The sequence below is a fragment of the Pyrgilauda ruficollis genome, unplaced genomic scaffold, assembly GCF_017590135.1.
Source record: "Pyrgilauda ruficollis isolate IOZ18807 unplaced genomic scaffold, ASM1759013v1 scaffold24, whole genome shotgun sequence".
NCBI lineage: Eukaryota > Metazoa > Chordata > Aves > Passeriformes > Passeridae > Pyrgilauda > Pyrgilauda ruficollis.
Genome location: NW_024523648.1, coordinates 223,387 through 248,119, shown reverse-complemented (window position 1 = coordinate 248,119; position 24,733 = coordinate 223,387). Strand labels below are relative to the sequence as shown.

Here is a 24,733-nt window from a genome sequence, read left to right as displayed (position 1 = left end):
ATTTGCACAACATGCCTCCAGAAAAGGTCAGCATTTGAAGCTGTTATCAAGTAGTTTCCTGTAGAAGTTTTTCCAGGTGTACAGATGCCTGAAGGCATCGTCCATCAGGGGATTGAAATGGGATGGAGGCATCCAAAATGAGAGAGCTCATTTAAAGAGAAACATCACTTGACAGCTCAAGAGTATAATGCATTTCAAGAGTAATTTGTCTTTGCATATTTGCCACAGTTCTCTGTTCTGCTTAAATATAAAATCTGTCAGGTTGCTCCTATTTTTAAATACAATACACAGAACATCATACATTCATTGGAGAAACAGGTATAAATGTGGAAACGTCAGTAAGAGCAATACAGAAATTTTGGCATTAGTTTGTACCTCAACAGCATGTTTAAATTTTAAAACCATATAAAATAAGGAAAAGGACAAACATATTTCAAATACTTACTCCCTTTGACATTTTCAATTGTGTTCTCTAGGGACTTTTAAAAGTATAGGACTTTTATATCTCAAGTATATTCCAAGCAGAGATGTAAATATACAGAAAAAATGGTTGTTAAATCATGGCAGGTTAAATTATTAAATCATCTCAGTGACAAGACCCAGGAACAAGACTTGGCCCTGCCATCACCCAGAATTAGAACTGATCACTTGCATCAGCAAAAAGATGTATGAAGGCTCACTACAAATGCCACCCAAAAGATATGTGGAGCAGCACTTGATATACAGCTCTGCAAGCATAATAGAAGCATTCACATCTAGTTATATGTTCCTCTATGTGAAAATTCAAAGTCTTAGTCTTTATAAGAAACAAAGAAAATATTCTCTCTCTTGAAGCCCTGCTGGAAAGCCCAAACATCTGCAGAATGCAAATCAGCACCACCTGCTGCAGCCTCAACAGGCTGAAAAAAATTCTGCTTGTCTCTAGATAATATAAATATAAATGATTGTATGTTAAATTGCTAAAGTGAAAATCACTTCTGCATCTGGAAAAGCCAGGTTCGACTGTAAGCAAGTTCCCTACAGAAAGATTTGTTCCATAGGGCTGTGGATAAATGCCTTTGCCTCAGAATTGCAGCAGCTCCCAAGGAAGATGTGTTATCCCAGCAGGTGGCATAAACAGGTCTGCATAAACATCATCCATTTGGGGATTACACCTTCTGCCCTCTTCAGTGGATGGCGGGATCATCTGGGTCATTTTCTGTGCACCACACCTTTCATTTTAATGGAACTCAGAACACCAGAGCATTTCAGCTCCTCTGTTTGTTCAAAACACATTAGTGACGTTTGCTGATTGGAGTAGTTCTTGGTTAGTGGCGAAAAGCTTTTGTTCAGTGTGCTCTAATATGTTCTGCTTCACTCTTTTTTTCTTTATTTGCATATTAAATATGAGCATCCTTAGACTCTGATGCATCACTAGGTAAATGGAGAGGAGGAGATCAGAGCAATTGAGGCTTTATTGCTTTATGAACTCACAATTATAGAGGTTAAGCCATCACACAAGATGCCCACAGAGCCCCAACAGTTTTTTTTCCCTTTATTTCTCTCCCCCCATCTTTTCTCCTTCCTGATAAATGAGCAGTAAAAGAAGTGACATGTTTATTTCCTGGCTCTTATGCAAGCCAAGTATGAGGCAAGCAGGGGAGAAAATGTTGAGCATAAGATCTGGGAGTTGTTTTTGTCCAGAAATGTTGATATAACAAGACTGATTTATTTTATAAGTCTTAAAATTCTTCCAAGAAAAATATTTTGAAATAACCAACAGAAGGTCCCTGGCATTTCTCATTAGATTAAAGTGTCAGTGGCAGACTCCAGACACTGCTCTTACAGTGCCTCAAACACATTTACCAATTGCCATTCAGCTTGTGCAAAGAAAAGTCAGGACACAGCCAGTGGCAACACTGGGAAATACAAAAAAGAAAAGAAACTAGGATGGGTTATTTCTCTCTGTTCAGACATATTAACCATCTTTCATGATCAGAAATTGCAAACACCCCATGCAGCAATAATGCTCCCTCATACATTGATAGACTTTTCAAAAGTCAGTGTGGGGTGGTGGCTATTTGTGGGGGGAAAAAACCAAAAAGCAAGACAACAGCAATATCTTGTCTGACAACACAAATGAAGCCCTTTTTCACACTGTCCTTCTTGCTTGAGGAGTTTTTCTTCCATCTTGAATATCTGGGAATGGTTGCTCATTAACGGGCTTCAGCAGTGTCTGCTTTAGGTTCACACACATCCAGCACAAGCACCCCAAGGTGCCGCTCCTAAGGAGAAGACACCTATTCTATTTTTCACTGTGCTGTCAGAGCACATCTCCCTTGCAGATCCTGCTGATCAGGAGGAGAGCTAAAGCCTTGGACTTTGCAGTGTTTTGCAGCAGGTGAGACGATGAACCCCTGTCCCACTCCTCTCTAACCTCTTAAATAACCCTGGGTCCAAGCCATGGTCCCCCTATCCTGGCCTTTCTTTCCTTCACAACTCATGTTACTTCTCCAGCCCTTCTCCATCCCAAGAGACTTCCCTCTCTTTCTCTCCCTCTGTCCAAAATCACCACTTTCCTCTCTTTCCCATTGCCATACCTTTACCTTTCACAACTGTAAGTCTTCTCCCTCACCATCACAGGGTCTTGCAGGAGACTGGAGCTGGCCTTTCAGACACTTTCTTGTCTAGAACACTTCCATGTGAGTAGGGTGTAAGGTGAATTTCATGTGACTGAAAATCTCTTGGGCCGCCAAAGCCTTTTTTTATTGGCTTTTCTGTATCTGCATTTTGCTCCAAGGTTCAAATGCTGATGTGGAAGAACTGTCTTGGCACCATATAAAGGCAAAAAGAATGGAAAACTCACAAGGAAAAAGCACAAGCTTAAATGGGAGCGCTAAAATGGGTATTTTTTTAATGACTGTGTAACTGCTCCCTGATATTTCATGATGCACACTCAGAGCAAAGCCCATAGTATTCCCTTGCCATAATGAAACACCCGTGCTGGAGCTGACAGGGATGTTTACCCCTCTACAGCAGCAGAGAGAAGCCTGTGCTAGTGCAGCTGCTGCAATTATTTTCTTCAGATCAGCAGCTTACCACAGTAACTCCAGTTAAAGCAGACCTGTGGCAGGTGCCAGGCTGCTGGCTCTGCAGAGCACGGCTCTGTATCCAGCAACTAAATCTGAGCTCAAGGAGCTGCAGCAGGACAAGTTTCTCGTGCTGTCTTGAGCACACATCCTTCCTCCTACACCCAGGGGAAATAAAAGGAGCTCAGCTGGATCTCTCCATCATCTCACAGAAATGAAATCTGTGCTAGAGGTGAAGGTTGAGGTTTGGGGGTGAGGACTCACAGTTCTCCCAGTGTGTGAAGACAAATGCCAGCTTAGCCACTGTCCATGTTTGCACTAAATGTAGCTCAAAGGAGGCATTTGTACAGGGAGAAACAGAAGCAGTTATAAGTTAGATAAACACTTCCCTTTATTTTTCTCTCTTTTCTTATATTTTAGTGGATTTAAGCATTTTCTTGGTCAGACCAGGTGCAGAGAAGCTGGAGAGGAAAACAAGAGCTGCAGGAGAGGAAGTCAATATATGTAAATAAATCATCAATGACATCTCTGTTAATAATTTAAATAATTACAAGTTGGGGAGACATTTTACTTTTTATGTTTGTCTTTTCTATGAGGACAGAATTATATGGATTACCCTCACTTAGTCCAAATTATAAAACTGGTTTTGTTGCTGACTTGTTAAAGCTAATGAGCTGAAGGGTACCTGTAGCTCATCCTCCACCAGCCACTCTTCTTTCACCTTCACTGTAAATCAAATGGCAGGCAAATGCACATGTGTTTTGAATCTCCTATGGCTGGCTTCATACCATACTGCCTGAATGTCATATAGTTGAAGAGCAAGCATTTTATTTTAATTTTTTTTTAATACCTCCAATTGTAATGGAGTGGGGCTGGAATCTGACTTTTTTACAGAAACTGAAAGAAACCCCTGTTCAAATATTCTGTGACCAGTAGCCTCCGTGTTAAGGCCAGGATCCTCTTTGGCTGGACTACACCAGCAAAAAAGCAGCAAGATGTTTGTATGCAAGGTCAATGAGTAGGCAGAGGAGCCATACTCAGGGCCAGACTGGGAGGGAAAGGCAGGATAGCTAAGAACCTTGAAGCTATGAATGAATTAATTTAGGTCAGTGATTCAGAAGGGAGTGTGAGTAACTTTTAGACCAAAAAGGTGAAGATGACCTTAGTAGTTGTTTTGGCCACATGGAGATTGGTGGATGGTGACTTGGGGAAAAAGATGGTCAGACAAACTGGATAACAGAGGAGTAGGAAGCTAAGTGCTATTCTGCTCTTTTAATATAGACTTGTTTCACTTTAAATCCCTGTTTGCTTTTGTTGTATGTTATATTAAAGCTCAAGGCTAAAATAAAGACTTAAATTTTGCATTTTCCAAATGCTTTGCTGGCTGGTGTAGCAGCACACATCATCCAAAGAGGTGGTGTCACCTGAGGATGCAAAGTCAAGGCAGGTCCTGCAGCACCGATGTTTCTTGTCAACTTAGTCATTAAATCAATCCTGCTGCAACAATTTTAAATGAAAAAAAATTTGTGGGTACTCTCCTTTCTGTTTAATTACAGTGCAGGCTCACAGACAGTGTATGGGGACATAAAGACTCATAAAATATGTGGCTGCATACATGTGTGACCTATTTAGCATCCAGAAATCTCTTTAATACCAAGAACTACATTAGATAGTTCAAGCCACTGCTCAGAGTCACGTAACGAGTTTCTTCAGATTATTGTTGTCATTAGCCCATTCCCTTCCCCCTTCTCACTAAGGAAGTTAATTTAGGCAAGCAGTCATTTCAAGAACATGCAAATGCTGATTGCTGATTTCTATGGATCTGGCAAGCAACCAGGTTTCTGTGTTGCTGGCTACTATAGGCGATGGGAAGTTAAATACGCATGACCTCCCACAGCATTGATCCATTGGCTTGCAGGCGTTCTGCACCTGTAAAAATCCCAGCTATTCTGCATGCAAAGTGTCTCTGGTGTTGCCATTGAATCACTTTGTGCTTCAGTGTGCAGTGATCAGGTAAACTCAGCACATGTTCATTATCTTTCTCTGCTTTGGTAAGGTCTAGAATAAAAAAAGTCATTATTTAATAATGGTGAATCCAATATTTTGCTCCTGACAAGTATGTTCATATTGCACATGGGAAGGAGGAGCTAAATTCTTACTGACAACTTTGCATGATGTTAAAATCTGATGAGTTTGCTGTTATCAAGATGTGGGGAACAAAATGCAGTAGTTAATATAAATAATGTATTTAGCGGTAAGAAATTAATAATGCATTATTAAGATGAGGGTAGCACTAGGAAATTGCCTGAGGACATTGTACACAATAAGGAGTCACAAAAAAAGTCAACTATAGCTCAAGGTTATAAATCAGAATCTAAGTAGAATAAAATTTATAAATCTCATAAAATCAGCTTCACCTAGCCTCAACCTACAAATATAGCATGTAGGACTGACAATATCTGTAGTCTTGAAGAGATTCCACACATTAAACTATTAATAAAGGGCCAAATGTTGACATCATGAGTACCAGAGGAACTTGGGGCATAATTTCCAATTAAAAATGGAACTTATAGGATAAGGGGAAAAAAAACCCCACCCAAATAATAGCAAATGCATGGTTTTAGAGCAGAAAGCACCACACAGAGTGCTGACTTTTCACTTCAGACCTCAAGATTTGCTTTGAGCCAGTTTCTTTCCTCCTACTGGATGCTGTATCATAGCAGTGGTAGCAGGGGCTCTTCCTCACTGAGGGAAATGCCCCTGAGAGGCAGCACAATGGTAGTGGTTGCTCCCTGCACCCAGCTAAGTGACATCACTGGGATCACGGGGCACCTGTTGTGGTTTCTAAGGCTGTGGAAGATGTTCTGACCATCAGAGTGATCACTCTGAAAAAATACTCTGGGCCTTTTAGTGAAATTGAAATACTAGCAGAGCAAGTTATCTGAGGGTTACCACTGGCTTTTTGTGGCCAATTTGTAGGGTTTTGTCTCCTGTTGGTGGCTCACAGCCAGTACATGACTAATCACTGATTAGTGATCCCTGCCATGTAGAATTAGTATCTTCCAGACAGCAGGATTTTTAATAGTAAATACCACAGTGCATGATCCTACAGTTCAAACAGGAGGAGGAGGATGACAAGGACAATGCTCTACTCCAATATTGTCATTATTGCTGCATTGCTGGCTTTTGGTATCCACTTTGCAATTGCTGAGGGAACAGGTCAATGGCTGCGCAAGCAGAGGTTCTCCCTTTCACAACGGTTTGGCTTAGTTACTGTTTATGTGACAATTATTGTGCTTATAACTGCAGAGCAAACATAACAAAACAACCTTTCTAACTGTAAAAGCACTGCTTCCTTGTTTGTATGCCACAACATATTGCTGCTAAGCATTCAGATTTGGGTTTGTAATGTTTTGGAGAACTAGTTCTAAATAAACAAAAACAAAGGGAGACTGGCAGCTTTAAGCTGATTGAGTGTCCTTCAGTGATAAAACGTGTTTTATTTAAGAACAGAAAGATTCATTAATGCCTATTTATGATCTATTTTTAGGGTAATTCCATGCAATTACTATTCATATGACTCAAGCACCCAGGCAGAATTTTAGCCAGGCAATAAAAGGATAATTTTGTAATGCCAGAGAGTCTCTAGAGAAGATTTAGAGGAAAATGCAAATCAACTGTTAGTATGATCAAACTGTGCAAGCTAACTCAGTTTCTGTATAACTTAGGAGACATTCACAGTGGAATATCAGACATCAGCCAGCACACGGGTGCAGCACATGGGTGCTGCTGGCTTTGTAACATCTGGGCTCTGTGCAGTTGCAGTGCAGCAAGTGGCTGGAAATGAGCTCACCACTCTCCATTCCCTTTTATACTCCCAGCAATGAAGTATGTGAGAAATACTGATGCCAAGTTTCCCAGGGAGACATCAGACAAAGAGGGATGGAGAGGTGCATATGCTGGCAAACACTCCTAGAAGTGAATGAATACATGTTTATAAAATGCCTTGCTCTCACACACTAAGGATCTTCCTTTCCTGTCCAGTTGAACTTTCAATGAGTCAAAGTCTTATTTTCCTTCTTATCCTAATTCTGCTCCTCCTGACACTCCTGTCCCCCCAGTATCTAAATTTTTTCTCCATCCTTTCTTTCCTCAGCTGGGTGTAGTGTTGCTGTGTAGGGCAGCCTGGGAGGGAGGGCTGGGAAAGGCAGCTGCAGGCACTCTGTAACCTCTGCCAGAGAAGCCCTTCAATACCATGCACTTATCAGATTAATTCTACACTGATTAATTTCCCCAGATTAATTCTAGACTAATTAATAATTTCTGGAAGGCAGTGGAGAGAGTGGTTTTGTCTCCAAATGAGGGCAGTGACAATCAGGATACCTGAGCCAGCCCTAGGGAAATGGCAGGTTAAGACAGGGTATGCAGGAGTACTCTTATCCTTCTGGACGAGCGCTCTGGGGACAGGCAAGATAGTTGAGGATGCCTGATGGCAGCTATTCTTAGACACCTTGGAAAGAGTTCTGGGTTAACACCTCACAAGGGGAAGAAGCCCTGAGTACAGTGAAAAACTATTCCCTGCAATTCAAGATTTACACTTCTGAAAAATCGTTTAAGGCTATGATAGCAGAAAGGAAACAGTCAAGAAACCACCAACCCTGCTTTCATAAAGCATTTATTTTTTTTATTTGAAAACATTATACAGGCATTACATTGCCACAGCCAGTCCATATAGGTGCATGCAAATATCAAAATGGAGAAAGATTTATTCAGCTTCTCAATGCAGGATTTGGGGTTGGGATTTTGTTTGCCTGGTTTTGGTTTTGGTTCATACTTCCATCTGCAGTGTCAAGATTAGTGTGCTTTATTATGGCATTTAACAATAAAATCCTACCCATGGGGTAAAATTTATATTTGTAGCTAGCTCAGGAATACTAAATGGTTTTCAAAAAAAAAAGAAAGAAAGAAAGAAAACGATACTACACGCTTGTCAAAATGTTAATAGCACAAGTTAGCAATCTCTACACTATACATTGAAACTTCTTCTTATGACACAGTGGTGCAAAATTTTTAATTGCTTGGTCTATCGTTGTGTGTTTCGAAACTTTATAGCTGGAACAAAGACCAGGTCTGTCTCCCAGTGAGGGTGTTCATCCGGTATCAGAAAATTACATCAGTCTTGCTAAGGGCTGCCCAGGACCAGCAGTATCAGAGAGTTTCAGTCTGTCCAGGCAAGGAGCTGTGCAGAGCTAGAGACGTCCTACGCAACACGGAGAGTAGCTGCCGTTAGATAGCTGAGCCTTTGCTGGTGCGCACGGAGGGCTCCAACTGCAGAACACAAGCGGGCAGAAGGAATGTTTTCCTCCACTGACCTAGTTTTTCAGTCAACACAGTTATTTGTAAAGCCATACTACTGTTTTCCTTCGAGGTCCATCCAGGACTAGCGCACTGGCGCTAATCCGAGCATCCACCTTGCTCATGGGGAAACACAGACAGTGAAGCAGCCCTGCTTTGCACATCAAACTCCTCCTGCACCAGAAGCACAGGGCATGGTGGCTGGCTGCAGAGCGCTCACTGAAACATTCATAACTTATTCCTGTACAGCAGAGCCTTTTAGAATAGCCTGGTGGCACCTCTCAGCCACCCATGGATCGCAACCCCTCGTAAGGAAAATCTCCCAGCCCCGTGACCCGGCCAGGAGCTGCCTCCTGCCCAGCTGTTTCACAGAAGACTCTAATAAACGTCTACAAGTTAGTGTCAGAAAAATGGGAGGCCGAAGGACTACAAACATTTGGCTTAAAAATAAATACTAATAAGGAAATTAATCAAAACAGTTATGCAAAAGGAAGGAACTGTAAACATGAAACACACACGCACACAATCCTCAAGGTTCTCAGACCAACACGGGGACTAACGCTCAGAGAAAGGTATTTAATTGGTACAAAAGGTAGCAAAAAAGACTGAGATGACAGGTGCCCACCAGTATGCCTCTGGGTACCTGAGTGAGCCATGATTGTAATCAGACCCCTTCTCCTGGGGAATGTATGAAATCCACCTTAAGTCGAAGTTCTCACAGGGTTTGACTCAAGGATCTTGAAGTGTCAGGTAGTTTTTCTTGTGTGTTTTTTATTTTTTTGATTTAGACTTTCCTTAATATCCCCAGAATACAGAGTCTGTTTTTCTGCAGGAATCTAGTGGGGCTTTTTTTGTGTTTTTTTAATCCTCCATAGTTTAAGAAAAAAAGGTTCGGAAACATGAGTGCTAAAAAGATTAAAAAAAAACAGAAGGCAGGGGAAAAAACTATGCACTTGTTAGTTTAGTACCAAGGCATCTCAACCAAAGCTTTTGGGCATGATTTGGAAATACTGCAGAACCTTCCCTTAGGTGCAGCAGGGCTGTGGCAGACAGCCTAAACGCACTGGGAAAGAAATTACCTCTTCTCCATTGTAAGAATAAGACACAGCATACTTCTCCTGTTCAAGAGCATTTTGACATTTGCCACTTCATGTCTGTTATGCATATATAAACTTCTCTCAGTCTGCTTCAGGGAAGTTCCTTCTGTATTAAAGCAGAACAGGACTATAAAAAATGATTGTTACCTCAGCAGAAATTCATCCTGCTTTGTTGAACTGTGTGACCTTTCTAATCTCCAATGTATAGATTGACTTTTTTCTTCTTTTTTATATAGAAATAGGTAAGTTGTATTTTTCAAACATGAAGGCCTACATTTTTGCTTGAAACAGTCTTTTTTCAGCAGAATAACATTCAAATCAAATTCACCTTCTATGCCCACAAGCAAAATATTCATCAACCATGCCATAAACTCCATTTTCAAATACGATGAATGTATACACACTTTTACAGCACTGTTATGTACTTCTTAAACTCCTTCTTTCTGAAGATCCTAAAGCATTCTAAAATAACTTGGTCCCATAGCACCTCTGTGAGGTAGGTAAAATGTCATTATTTCCATATACACTGATTGGAAACTCAGCCACACAGAAGGTAAGTCATGCCCAAGGATTCATGTAAAGATGTGGCAGATTGGTGAATGAAACCAAGATCTCTCCTAGATTCCTCACTTACTGTTAGACACAGGAACACCTCGTCTTTCTTAATTTTAAATTACAAATAGATAAAGGATACTGAAATAATGATTTCCTTGTACTGGGCTCTCAGAAGAGCAAACATACAGACAAAAATGGATTTTTCATGGTGGCGACTAAGATTTTCCCCATTCTAGAAGGTAAGGCTCCTGAGGCAGAAGTACAGTTGTATACAGAAGTGTGGAGCACACCCTTACTATTTTCACACGTCCCCAGGAATGTAAGAAAACTGCTGAATTCTTCTGCTTGCTTCACAGTTAATGAAAAATAATTGGTGCACCCTGCCAGTAAAATGCCTTTGTGCTACTGCGGCAACACCAGCAGATGGTCCAGTCTTTCTGTTCATGAATTCCTCCCTTAATCTTCCTGATTCTTACAATCTGTGGGTTTTGGTGAAAAACTGACACATTTCTAAATAGCTATTGTTAGAATAATGAACCATGGGAGACTAAGCAAACTGGAAGAGCAGAAGGCACCCTCGATGCACTGAGTATCTAAAATAAGTGCCCTGATCCACATGATATGTCATCTTTCCATGGAGAGGTACAATACATAGGAAACTAGAAAATGTATTTTTCTTTCTACAGGTTAAAATTTTAAAAGTAAGAAATCTGTGTTGAGTCATGACTACAGAGAAATTGACTCCCTGTCATCTGATGCAGAACCTTGGCCACTAGAAAATCTGCCATGGATCATAGAGAGGTCAATGCTTGAGTACTTCACTTCTGCAAATATAGAAAGGCTAAAATGCTCGCCTTATACCTATTCCTAGAATAGAGACGGATATTGGAAGTTGTCCCTTCTCTGGATTCATGGATCAGATTACCTAGAAAGGGCAACTAGACAGATAGCACAGAACTCATTGTATTTCCCTCACCAAATCCAAGGTGCTAGCAAAAATGTATCAGGGGGTTGTTACCACGACTAACCCATCTGTTTTGTGCAAACAAACAAATTTTAGAGAGAAATTAACAGTGACTGCACAAAGTGTATTTGCTGTAAAAAGGTACTTTTTCCACAACTGATGTGGCTTAGGCATATGATCACTCTGTGTGTGTAAAACGCCCTTCTATTAATTTCCTTTTTTTTTGTAATTTCATCTTACGTATTGAATATCTTTCACAGGTAGTTTGACATTAACTGATTCCTACACAGCAGCTTGTATTGCAAACATGCTGCTCATGTCGTAAACGAGGGACTGGCATCTCCTTGCAAGGAACACCCTGGAACAATTAATTTGTGTTTGTATGAGCTTTCCTTATTTGCTACCTTGCAGCTCACCAGTGTAACTGCACCTGGTAAATACCTTTCTCTATGTACAATACAGAGATAATGGATATACGAGCTCCACTGTCAATAGGTGATCAACAGCCCTGGGTTTAAGCAACTCTAACGTGAGGCTCCTCTTCTGTCTCCTGCCCCAGGCTGGTGTATGTCACCGAAGGCTCCATCTGGCTGCTGGCTGGCAGGTCTACAACAGGTCCGGAGGGATTTCGGAACTGCTTGTACACCCGAGGATCCTGGGCTACGTAGGTGGATGTGGAGGAGTAGAGCATCAGCCCAACAAGGATCGTGAAGAATGACAACAAGTAAAGTCCTGAAAACTGAGCAGAAATAACAGCAGAGTCATTAGACACAGCACCAATTACCCTGAGTTCATGAAGACCCAAAGACAGGGTTAGGCACAGATCCTTGTTTTGGCATGCGCTGCACAGAACAAACTCCCTGTCATATGGATGTTGAATTTTTATGGGAATTACTCTTTGAAAATTAATTTACTCCCACCAATTCCCCTGTCCTCTGTAACCAAGAGCTAACTAGTGCCTTCCCCTGGCCAGGCATGTTAAGTATTGACTGTCTGGGACTTGGGAAAGCTGAGTTTTGGTCACGGATCCAAAGCTGATTTTTTCATGCTTTTACACAAGCCAGCTACTCCTCCAAGTCCAAGTTTCTCCAGCTCCAGTGTGAGGTACCATCATTTACAATTTTCAGACAGGCAGTGGACAAATCTGAAGACAGTTACAGCTAAACCACGTCTGTGAAGTTAATATGCTGTTAGAAATATAAAAATATAATTAAATAATAATTTCAATAAGAATTATATATTTTTTTTAATAAAGGCACTTAAAAACTACCCTGTCTGCAGTATTTCTTGCTTGTGAATAGAAAGCAGGTGCTAGAAGATCTAATGTGAGTTTGGATAAGATGAACTTCAGCTGTGAAACGTGCTCTAGGTCAACATCATGAGGTTTGAAAGTACACATGGAGGGCAGTTAACTGAAAGCTCAAGTACACATATTTTGGCACACAGCTTCACTAGATCAGAGGTCAGCCTGAATTTTTTGACATATACAGACTTGTGTCTGAACTAAAAATACAACACAAAGAACCTTTCTGGCAACTCGTTAGCCCTTGCAGATAAAGCTAAAGGCAAAGACAGGGTTTCAAAAGCGCAGACCACTGGGTACCAGCTTTAGATACTGGGTTCGGCTACAGGGGACACAAAAATGGCTTTAAGCCCATGTGACTTGTCTGCTGATCCTAGACTACAAGTTATTTCTTCATGCATGCTCTGTGTGTGAGAAACCATGAAGGACAAATTGCACAGCCACCTTGTTGAGGATATAAATGATTTGTATTCAGTGGAACTTCCAGAAGTGCCTGTATTCTGCAGCTGTCAGGAATCTGTACCTGAACACCATCAACTACTTGCAACCTGCTATTAGCTGCTCCATGAGGTACTTCAAGATTTTATGTAAAGGTGTCTGCAAGTCTGTTAATCCTGACTGACTCTGCTTTGATGGATGCCCACTTGTTTCCTCTGGATCACCTTAGCTCAGCACAAAACAGACAGAATGGACTGTATTATCTTGGAATTTTTTGAGCAATTCAGCTTTTTATGCGTAAAGGAATTATCATTGTGGAGAAAACAAATTTTGCTTAAGCTAAATTTGTAGTGATGTTAATTTGTTACTGTTTCATAAACCTACAAAACCTCCATCCAGCCTCCTGCCTGAGGAAGCATTTGGTCTTTTTACAGAACCCTCAGTATCTCTGAAAGCTTTGGACACATCACCCATGCTGATATGTGTGCGTTTCCCACACCCAGCGTGCACGTTCGACAGGGAAAATACCATAATGGGGAAGGTTTTTAAAGAATGTGAGAAGGATTAGAGGGTAGGAAGAATTTTGCTTTTCATCAGCTTTTGTTTTTTTTTACATGTATGCCACCAGGCCCTCATGTGTTGTCTGGCAGCACAATTTGATGAAAACACCCAGCTATCCCAGAGCCACAGAGACACTGCTGAGCCTCACCCAGAGTCTGCTGAAGGACTCCTTCCATGTGACACAGCTCTGATAGGACTGTTTAAGCTTAGATCTCCCCCACGTGGCAATCAAACACAAGTCAATAATTTCAAGCTTCTGGCTGATTTTTCCCCCTCCATTTTCAGTACAATTTTGTTCTCAGCACTTTCTTCCCCTCTTCACTTTGTATTTGAACTTGAGCATCACTTGGCAGCAGTGAAGCTGACTAAGCTTGAGAAAATCTCAGGAGCCAAATGCATCTCGTTTCCCATCTCTAGTTTCCCACTGTCCCTCATTCCCACCTTATGCTTGAATTTCTCACCCCAGCCCGCCAATTGGCTTGGCCCACTGCACAGCCAGAGTGCCAGCCAGGTCTGTGATTGCTTTGTGTCCTGCTGTGAGGAATCTCTGGGGCTTTCAGCAGTTAAATGTGCTTTTTTTCTTGTTCTAGGAGCTGCCCAGACAAAATCAAATCATTTTTGCTTTGGTTCATGGCTCCAGCTCTACCATATCCCCTTTCTCCTGGCCATACCTCTCATTCCTCTCTCAGGGGCTTCCTGCCAGTGGGTTCTTTTGGCTGAAAGTATTCCTTCCATGGTAGTGTCCTCCCTCATGGCAGCTCTCCAGCCTGGGAGAAAGGGTTTGGGCAAGCTTGGGGAAATCTAAACAAAGGTCTGTTTGTCTTTGGCATCTGTGCACAGCTAGCTCAAAGAGATGTGGACTCTGACAGTCCTATGACAATTCCATCCTTTTTTACCTTCCTTAGAAACAAGGTTCAGGCTGAATTCATTTGTGCAGCAGCTCTCTGCAACACTGAAGTAGAAAGGTAGATAGTGAGGTTACTATAGGAATATATACTGAAGTACATGACAAATCTGACAAATCTGTGTTTTTTGTCAATACTCTGTCAAACTGATCTAAACCCCTTTGAAATAAATGGATATTTTCCTCCTATTAAAACAGCAGTGAATCCACCAGTGCAATGGAAAGATGCAGACCTAGTTCCCAAAAACAAAATTTGATGTTCACTGTACTATGCTATTCAGACTTCAGCTGAAACCTGCAATTTATGGAAGATACGATTTCCAGGCATACTCTACTGCTGTGCAGGTTTTGGAGGTTTTTTTAAATATTCCTCTGTAAACCTCATCTACTGAGATTTGCTATTAATAGGCAGGAAAAGAAACACATTTAAAACCAGAGGAAAGAGCCATTCCTAAGAAACGAAGTGAGGGAGGATCACTTTTCATTGCCACTTTATGCAACTGCAGAACCAAAATGTAGGTTCTTGGGAAGTGTGTAATTCCTCTCTCTGCCTAAAAAGCTGCTTAAGAATGATACTGTGCTTCATTTCACTGAATTACCTCTTTCTACAGAAACATATTTCCTCTAAGAAAAAATATTTTTAAAATATCCAGATTTGTATGCCTCTCCAAATCCTTCCCTCCATGCTAAGCAGGATAACTGCCCAAAGAGTTACAAGGTGAAGAGAAACTGGTTAGCTCAAATTAGCTAATGAGTGCCACACATCCTAAGCAGACTAAAAGTCAACTCATGTTTCCATATCATTAAACAGTTTTACTGTGGATTTCATATCTACATTTATAGGTACATATGTATTACATATGTAAACTTGCTCATCCATGAAGTTTATTGAGAGACCAGATGACTTTGCGGTGGGGTCAATGACCTAACATTCTTGAGTCCCTGAATTTGATTTTCAACCTGTAAATTTATTTTGTGAATCAGAATGATTTTAGATGATCCTCAGTTTCTTACCCATTTAAAAGAGATAATTACACTTGGTTACTGAATAAAGACGAGTTTACAGAATAAAAACGGGGAATAGGGATCCTCTGAGGAGAAGGCAGAGAGCTCTTTTTCAGGGAAAGTGCCTTACCTACAATATTTCAGATTTCATCACTGACATGAAAAGCATCTGCCAAAGCTTTTTAAGCAGTCAAATCAAATAGTTAAATCAGCTCTACAGATCTGATCATGTCTGCTCTGCTCTGACATCTGTGTGTCTATAAATGCTTCCTCAATCAATAGTATTTAATACGGATCATACAATGATATTCATAAATGTTAAAAAATTAAGAAAACACAAAAAATATCTTCTCTAGACACCATTTAGTACCTGTGGTAAGAATAGCCTACATTAAACTAACATTACCTTTCAGCATGTAAAAGGCACATCTTTGGTGCCTGTCAATTTGAAGATAAACACACAAAGCAAAACCTAGACAAATATAACAAGATAACATGCTTAACAAGATTTGGTCAGCCTATCAAAACAAGCACAGATTCTGGTGAGTGGACATTTCTGGTATTTATTTGAGTTGATCATTAGGAACCCAGGACTTGAATGGATCTGCTCAGTCAGGTTCAGCAGATGAGCTTGTGGAAGCTGGTGGCTTGGCTGCAGGAATAGGGGCACCGCTCCAGAGTGTGCAGAACCCCACCAGGAAAACCACTGCAGCAGCAAGCTCCAGCTGATCACAGCAAATGTAAGGTGAAATTACTCCTTCTGTTATCTATGCGCAAAGTCTTTGACTTTAAAAAAGAAAAGAACCCAAACATATCTGCAGTGCTACAGACAAGTGTAGATGAAGTTCACAAAACAAAATTTAGCTTATATATATAGCATTTTTGTTGCAAGTGAATGAAAATTATGAGTAAGTCAAGCATCACAAGGTTCCTAAAACAAAGAAGATGAGTATAAAGGCACCTGCAAATTTAGTATTTTTAAAAATCCAGAATAAACTATTAAACCTTTCAAAATTTTCTCCCTACTGTTTTTTATCCTCTATTTTTTACTGTCTGTCCATGTGAAACTTGTCTTTCATATATCCTGAAATCACTATAGGTAAAATGTTTCTACTATTTCCTCTTGATAATTTTATGCTTTAAAGTAATCCCCTTGGAAAGGTGGGAGAAAAGGAAGTTTCTTAATGGGGAAATGAGTGCATCTGATGAACAGTGATTAGACAGTAAAGGAGAAGAAAAAAATAGAAAGAAAAACTATTTAGAAGGTAGTAGATTCATGCCTTGGTCTGGAGAGACCAGGCCATTCTTCAGAACACAGGTCATGAATATAGAAGGGAAAGCCTAAAGAAACATGCATGGAAAAATCACATGGAAAAATCAGCATGGAAAAATCACATCTAGGACAGGCTGTGCTGACTGACTCCTGCAGAGGGAATCTGCAGATAAGTAGTTCTGGCTGTCACAGATGTCCATGTCCATGTTACCACTGACACCACGGCAAAACAGTATCCAGAGTGACAAAATGAGACAGATGTGAGTCTGCAGAAAAGCCCACACAGACAAAGAAATTCAACGATTTGCTAATTTTGGGTTCTCGCTCAGCCATCATGATAATGATCTTGAACATTATTGCAATGGTTATGAAAATGCTAATTCTGTTTTACTCAGTCCATTGAACTGGAAATAGTTGCAGGAGCAGACTATTTGAGCTGCAGCACTCCAGCACTCATTTGTATTTCAAAACAGCAGCCACACACTGAATCTCTTGGTGGGTAGTATGAACCCCCGCTCCTAGCCTGTGGCAACTCAACTGTGCTTTTCAAGTCTATAAAAAGGTGTTTTTGTTAAAGTACTAACTGAAAATTTATAATTGTCATGTTTCACATACTCAGTGATAAAGCATGAAATGGAATAACTACCTTTTTCTCTACCTCATCTGGCAGTTCTCCACATTTTGGCATAAATGAATAAAGAAATCAGTTCCATTAATTCAAGTTTTAAATCTCAGAGAAAAGTGACCTCCTCAGAATCACACTGATGAAGAGGGGTAAAAATATACATATCAGGTGGAATTAATCTAGTTCCATATTTTTGCTGGCACAATCCATGCTCTCCAGACAGGCAGTTCCACCACCTTCTTCCTTCCCATTGTGGGTCTGTGCAGTGCAGTGAACTCTGCTTTCCAGTTTGATTCAGTTTGTAGCATACACTGCACAGCCCATCAAAGCTAAGGCCAACAGGTGTTCTTTCACTGACTTATGCCTTTTTCCCCTGAGTAATTTCACACATGAATACCTGAGCAGACTAGTGAAGGGAGTTAAAACCAAATTTCTCTCATTATCTTTTATATAGCAAACAGACATTTCCACTCTGTTTGATAAATTGATCGAGAGGCTTCTTTCCACAATTTTCTATTTCCACCTCCAACATAGCAGATGAAGCTCACTGTGACCAAGTGCAGAAGTTGCACTGTGGGATGCACACACTCTCCAGCCAGCAGCAGTACCAGAAGGCTGAAGGCTCTGAGAGCTAGGAATTCACACAGTGCTTTCACTTGTGTGGCTGGATGCTGCAGCCATATTACTTTATTAATAGTAACAGGAGCCAGCATCCTAGTCATAGCTCTTTGATGACTGCCTTGGATCACACCCATGAGGATCTGACTGAGTCTGCCTTGGATCAGCACTGTGATTTAAACTACTGCTGACTATTTTTGTCCCAGCCTATGAGGAAGATACCTCTTTGAGATTCAGAGCTTGATCTGCTTGTCAACAGAAACTGAAGCAGCCCCCAGCAGTGAAACACCGTATTTTGTAACCCGAAATGGCACGACACACCAGAAGGTTGCTGTGAGTTTTCTACACTGCATTGAAACAGAAAAAACAAATCCACCTGAACATTTATGTGTCCTGCCAGACCTCTCAGAGATTTTTAAGAAATCTCCAAAGGGACCCAAACCACTCAGGTATGGTTTAGAGTGCCTTCCCTGCTCACCAACTGCAGAAGCTGGAATGTCTGAGCAGAAATGTTGGTTCTCTTGCTGAGAAGGGCACGAAGGGGCTCTGGACAGCTTCAGTAATGATGATAACTTCTGGACAGCAAGTTTGTCCACTACCAGCAAGATTTCATTATCTTCACACTTAAATGACCTCCAGCTATTTCTTAGGCAAACCATGAGGATAAAGCCTTAAATGACGACTTAAAGCCCTGTCTTGCCCTTTGAACACAGCTGGGATGAAAAGTGAAGTGTGTAGCTAGTTACTCCACATCTTTGATCATCCCTGAATGAAGGAGGTTTGTCTCAACACATCACTCATGCCAGCAGAACCCAAAGTGAGAAGTATCTGGTTTGCCTGAATGACAGTGAAAACCTGACAGTGAAAACCCTTTTTACCTTTTGGTGAAAACAAAGAAGCCAAAGGAGGTTTTTCCTGTCATTTCATGCATGGCAGAAAGGCCATACTTCTCAGTTCCTGATGCTTGCTTGCACTCTCAATATGATCTAACTCAGATGAAATGCTGTCCATTACTATGGCTTATGCTGAATTGCAAATGTTGCATAGAAACTGTGATGACAAGGAACCAGATGACACATTTTCTGTATTTTCCAGCTGATTCTGTTCTATTGCTTGCATGTTTTACTCTATGTAAAACATACTGATCTATGCTTTCTGTCATACAGCAGCACCTTCTTTTTCAGTTCTTGAATGATATTTGCTGGTGGGTGCAGTTTAATTGGTAAAACACTGGTCAGTGGGAGACAGCTAAGCTGTCTTACCTTTTAGATGCTGAGGTTATCTACAAGGGAGAAAAATTAGGAGGTTTTACTGGAAAACTGTGACCACAAATTTTATTAAAATTTAGGAAACTTAATAAATTTCCTGGAATTCATTGGTGGAATGAAACAAACTTATGCAGAAAACTAATAGCATTTTGGCAAAAATCTCTGAGCTTGACATAGGCAGCTGTAAGGCAAATACTGATTTTGCACAAAGCTGCACAATTTCATGCTTCTCAAATGTCATCCTTAGAAAAAATTAATAATAGCCTGTCCTTTCTAAATACATGCCTCATAGGGCAAAATATTTGTGTGAAATGGCTTATCTTCATTTCCTGAGTGCCAGGAGAGATGGAAACGCTGCTTTCTCTTCTCTTTCCCTTTGTTGCCTCTGACATCAGACGTGGAGAAAAAAGGAGCCTGTGTTCAGTACCCCTGCGGTACCAGCAGTCTGTCTAATTAAAAAGTGCAAGGTAGAATGAGTCCTGCAATCTGTTTTAATCTTATCTATGTAGGAAAGAGATTTTTATGTGTAGTTAAAACACTTCTATTACATTTCTCTAATTTCCTGTGAGCATCCTTACTATGGCATAAGGGGGATTCATTTCTGGTTATTTTATACCAATTACTTGGCAAGAGAGTGGTAAAGGACCTATGGTTTCAGATGTTCTCAATACAAAAAGGAGGAGCACAACAGAAAAGCTTATAAAATCAATTTTCCCTCCCCACTTTTACCTTTCAGTATTCTTTGTTGGTTTTCTCTATCAGCTGCCAGTTGCCATGTGTCTTTTTGGGTTTGTGTGCAAGTATTTAATATAGCAGCAGCTGTCTGCTGTAATGATTCTCTATTACTGTACATGAGGCTAATTGTGCTCAGTGTGTTCAAAACCGCAGTTACAATAACTGATTCATCTTGGATTCTTTGTTTGTATTTTTCTGCTGAATGTAACAATACATTCCAGTAGAAATTCCTTCCCAAATGGTGTTCTTTTCTCCTGGTGATGCAAATGGGGGGCACTCCTACCCTGAGAAACAAGGACCATGCAGCTGCAGTTACCTTGCCATGAGTGACCATGCCAGCTGTCTGGAGGGAGTGTGACATGGCTGTTTCATGTCAGGGCTCTCTGTAGTGTGACATTTGTTACTGGCAAGGAGAGGCCAAACTTCAGGAGCTCCAAGAGCTCTCAATTGAGTCGACTCTCAAGGCAGGTGCATGAGGGAATCAGAATGGAGAGCATGCCCTAAGCTGTCAAATCCAAGCCCCCATTACTGCTTAAAATCAGATGACATATTCCATCTGGCAAATCCTTCTCAAGCAAGCATTATTAGGGATCTTTTTCCACTTCCCACTAACCTATTTGAAATTATCCTGGAACCTCCCTGTTATGATAGCAAAAAAATCCCTCTAATTTCAATGCATTCTCAGTTTCCACCCATATGTTCTTGTATCATTAGATCAAACAATTCTCATTTTCTTCCTGTGAATTTATAGATTAATTCATATATGTTAAGGTACCATAGTCCCTCCCAACCCATCAAAGCTATGTTACAGACAATAGATTTTTTTAGGGATCTGCATATTCAGTACATTGTTAGGGGCCATATGGTTACTCTGTCAAGGCTTTGGAGCACATAAGAGAAAAGCTGTGTTTGGCAGTCTTGAGCTGACAGAAAAAAACCCTGTAGCTAGAAAAGTGCTATCCCTGAGATGGTAAGTTGTCCTGTCCTATGGCATTAGCACTTCTCCATCAATACCAGAAATACCTAGACAGACTCATTTGGAAACAGCTTTGTCACAACTGTGCTCAAATTCTTCCCATCTGTTGCCACAGACACTGCCTTGCACTTTGTGCTTCACAGCATTTCTCAATGTCAGCCAGTTCTAGTTGCCTGATTATTCTAATTCTTCTTCCTACTGAGGGTGCCAAATCTATTACTACAGTCACTACACAAGGCTGGTCTTCAGACCAGCTCTGGGACCTCCATCAGCGAGTTCCTTCTAGCATGCTGTTTCTCTCAGCACATTGCCTTGTCCTTTGTCCTCATTAGCTAGTTTCTCACCTGGCTTCCAATCTTTACATCACTAATCCTGTTCTTCACCTTAACTGATAATTTTCTGTGCTGCACTGCACAAAAGCCTTGCACATTAGGCCTAGCATTTGACTTTTCCCTAGAAAAATCTGTTAAATTATCGGACAGACATCAGATTTAGACAGGATTATCTGTCATGTGTGAATAAGATTGCATTTTATCCAATATTCCATTTATCTCAATCTTCCTAATGATGTCTTTTTCCGATTTTATTGCCTACTCCATATCAAATTTGAAGCATTCAGATTATTGTGTTCTGTTTCTACTTCTGACATAGTAATTTCCATTCTATTGAAGATAGTGCGCTGTCTTCACATTTAACTCATCCTTACTGAATATGACAGAAGGTCCCAATTTTGTTTTGGTGCCAAGTGAAAGATTGTTTAATTTTTGCCTCCACTGTCCTTGCACAGCAAAACTATTTCTTCTCTTGATAATACAAGAACTTTTTGCTGCTTATTTCACTTTCATCTTCATTGCCAAGCTTGATTTATCTTTTACAGTAATTAGACTTCACTTCCTCTCTTTTTTACCTGCACAGTATTAGTTTTCTTTTGTGATTCCTTGTTTTCTGTTTATTTCTAACAATTTTTTAAACAGGTGTTTTGTCCAGTTGCATCTGGAGTTCTCCCCTACAAGTTGTCCTCTTGTCCTTAAGATATAAAATTCAGATTACTGTAAGTTAAAGCTGTTAAAAATCTCCTTCAGATCCATTATGAGCCTTTTTAACAGTGTTCCTCGCTAAACTTCATTCATGTAGGTGGTGGGAATTATTCCAGAAGTTTAGTCCAGCTAATAAAATTGCTTGTCAGAAATGTTGATGTCAAATATTTATCCCATATCATGGGTTTGAAAGCTTCCAGTTTAGTGGGAAGGGGGAGTTTAGATAAAAAGATGTTTTTGTAGACGTTATAGAAGCTAATAAAATACTCCACTGCTTAGATTGAAAGCATGTAAAAGTGATGTTTCCTAACTGATGTTTTGTTTGTGTGTTAATCCAGTCCCCCATTCTGGTAGGAAAGAGAAGCTGATGTGGATTTTTTAACCCTGTATGTCAGTGGCATTCACTGATTTGGCTGGTAGGAGGCACAACTGGAATCGACTGTTCAATCCAGTTGTATACCAAAACAGATTTTATGTATGTTCCTTCCTGGCAGCTCATAGACCATGGCATAATTTGTAGGCCACACATAATTCTTTGCACAGTTCCTAAATATCCTACCTTATTTTATGGTCACTTCTTGAAATAGAGTTTACTCAGTTCCATAACAAATTTATGATGAAATTATTGCATTTAACCCTTAGCATTTTCTCTCAAAGATGATTCTGCCTACATCTCTGAGGGACTTCTACTCCTTGTTTCCCTATACAAAGGTGGAAATAGCATCCAACTCAAAGAATCATAATTTCAAAATCTTGCAGATTTTCAGTAGCTGAACCTTAAGCTTTTGAATGCAACTGCTGAATTGTTAATTCTTTTTTTTTTTTTTTTTTTTTGCTTTCTCTCCTGGGTTGCAAATTATTGCTGAGATATGTAACTCAACACATTTATTGTACTCCCTTGTCTTCAAAATATGCTTGTCTTGGGAAATGCTGAGGTTTTTATTTATGCTGATTTTTTTTCCCCCTCAAGTAATTACAAAACTTAGCCTCTTGGTCTTTGCTTTCATATTCACTGAGCATCATTTAGAAAAAGTACGTTGTCAGTAAGATCCATCTCTTTAGATAGGGTGGCTCCATTATGTTTTTTCTGTCTGCACTTTTTCTTGTGATAAAGAAAAAGATAGTTATTTGCTACAATATTTTTGCACTCTGCAGTTTGCAATCCATTTGCTGGTTCTTTGATATTATGTATCTTTATTGCTGTGATCCCCCAGCTTTCCTTTTCCAACCCATATTCACCAGCACCTTTAAAATCAATATGGTTTTGTTGAAGATTTATCATTCAAGAGTTAATTCCAGTAACAGGAAGAGTTCCCCTAATATGTTTGAGCTCTCATACTGGGTAGGAATTAAAAGCTATTTACTTCCTTCTGATTGTAACAACTACACTTCACAATGTACTCTTGTGGTGTGCTTAAGAGATCTCTGAACAATTCCCTAATAATTTCTTCACTAATTTTATAAATTTTACATTTTAATACTTGAGGTATGCAGGAAGGTGTGTCACTAAGAGATAGAAAGATGTGATTCAGAAGCTACCCACAATAAAAAGGGGGTGGTGTTGGTGTTTGCTTTGGAGCATTCTATGATCAATTCTAAGATGTGTTCCCTTAGCATTCCTGTTTTGATAATTAGGCATTTTCAACAAAAATGAATTTTCCTAGAAAGCTTCAAATCAGTTCTGTTGTGTGCAGTCTTTTAACATAAGACCAAATGAAAAAATCCCAAGCTAAAAGGACAGAAAACAAGATAAAAAACTTTACATTTAGATGAGTTAGTGTCAGAAAAGTATATTTGAAATCAAAGCTTTTATCATAACTTCTGCAATATGAATGCCACGTCATTTACACCCTTCTTGATGCCCTCCAAAAGTGAATATCCATGTTTCACTATTCATGCTTTGCAACTAATGAATCTATTGCAAGATAGCACTGTGAAAGGAAGACATCCTTTTAAAAATGCAGTATTTTAAAAAGCTGCCATATCTGTGCTGTGTTGTTAAAAATCTGTCAGGCTGTGCATCTTGGTGGGAGGCATTTAGTTTTCCAGCTCCTACTCTCTTCTGTCATTTTACTTCATAGCTTTTTTATTGTGCATCACAAAAAGGTGATCCTGCACCATCACAAAAAGGGTGAGTGGGTGGGGCCTTTTCTGTCACAGGAATTTGTGTGACCAAAGACACACTTAACTCCTTTCCATCTCAAGGCAGCTCTTTACATATAGACACCTAACTATTTTTTAACTGAGAATTTGGAGGAGGAAATTCAAATAGCTAACCAATGAAATAAATAAATTTACAGAAATTTGAAAATTATGTTGCTTCGATGCAAGGCATGTAGCCAGTACAGCTTCATGGGAGCAGAGCTGTTGAGAGGGACTCCTACTGTAAAAAGTTTAGTACATTGGAAAAGAACAGGAAACATGAACATAGGGGGTTTTTTGCACATTACCAATGACATAAAGAATTAGTAATATGACTTATCCTCATTATTATCACAGGCTTAGAAGTATTCAGAAGGATAAAAGCCCTATGTGATTAAATTCCATTAAAATAGAAAGTTTATGGATCAAGCAGCCTGCATACCCAATTTAATCATATACCTTTAAGTGTATGACTGAGAAAGTGATAGTGTAGCCTGCACTGCCTGCTTCCCTAGAAATAATGATGCACCACTGACTGACAGCACCACTGACAACACCACTGCCAAGTTTAAAATAGGTAGGTGTTAGTTCCCTAACAAGTGCAAGCAAAGAAGAGGATCTTACTGACTTCAGCTAATACTTTCAGGGAAAGTTAAAAAAAAAAGGTGAGAACATAAACTGAAGTATTTTCTCAGTTAGGTCAGAGGTTTGGGAGAAGTCTCACAGATGTTTATGAATGGCTGCCAAATAAAAATCAAAGTAATTAACAATCCTCCCCCAAACCAAACCAATTTTGTTTAACTCCTATC

The 24,733-nt window shown here is 40.0% G+C and overlaps 1 protein-coding gene across 1 annotated transcript in view; it reads right to left on the bottom strand.

The window, feature by feature from the left end:
* Window positions 1-10,654: 10,654 nt before the first annotated feature.
* Window positions 10,655-24,733, bottom strand: part of SLC35F1 (solute carrier family 35 member F1) — a 230,176-nt gene continuing 216,097 nt past the window's right edge. Inside the window, exon 8 of the mRNA XM_041469895.1 lies at window positions 10,655-11,778. Coding sequence (XP_041325829.1) covers window positions 11,554-11,778 — 225 coding nt within the window. The 3' untranslated portion in view covers window positions 10,655-11,553. The remainder of the gene's footprint in view (window positions 11,779-24,733) is intronic.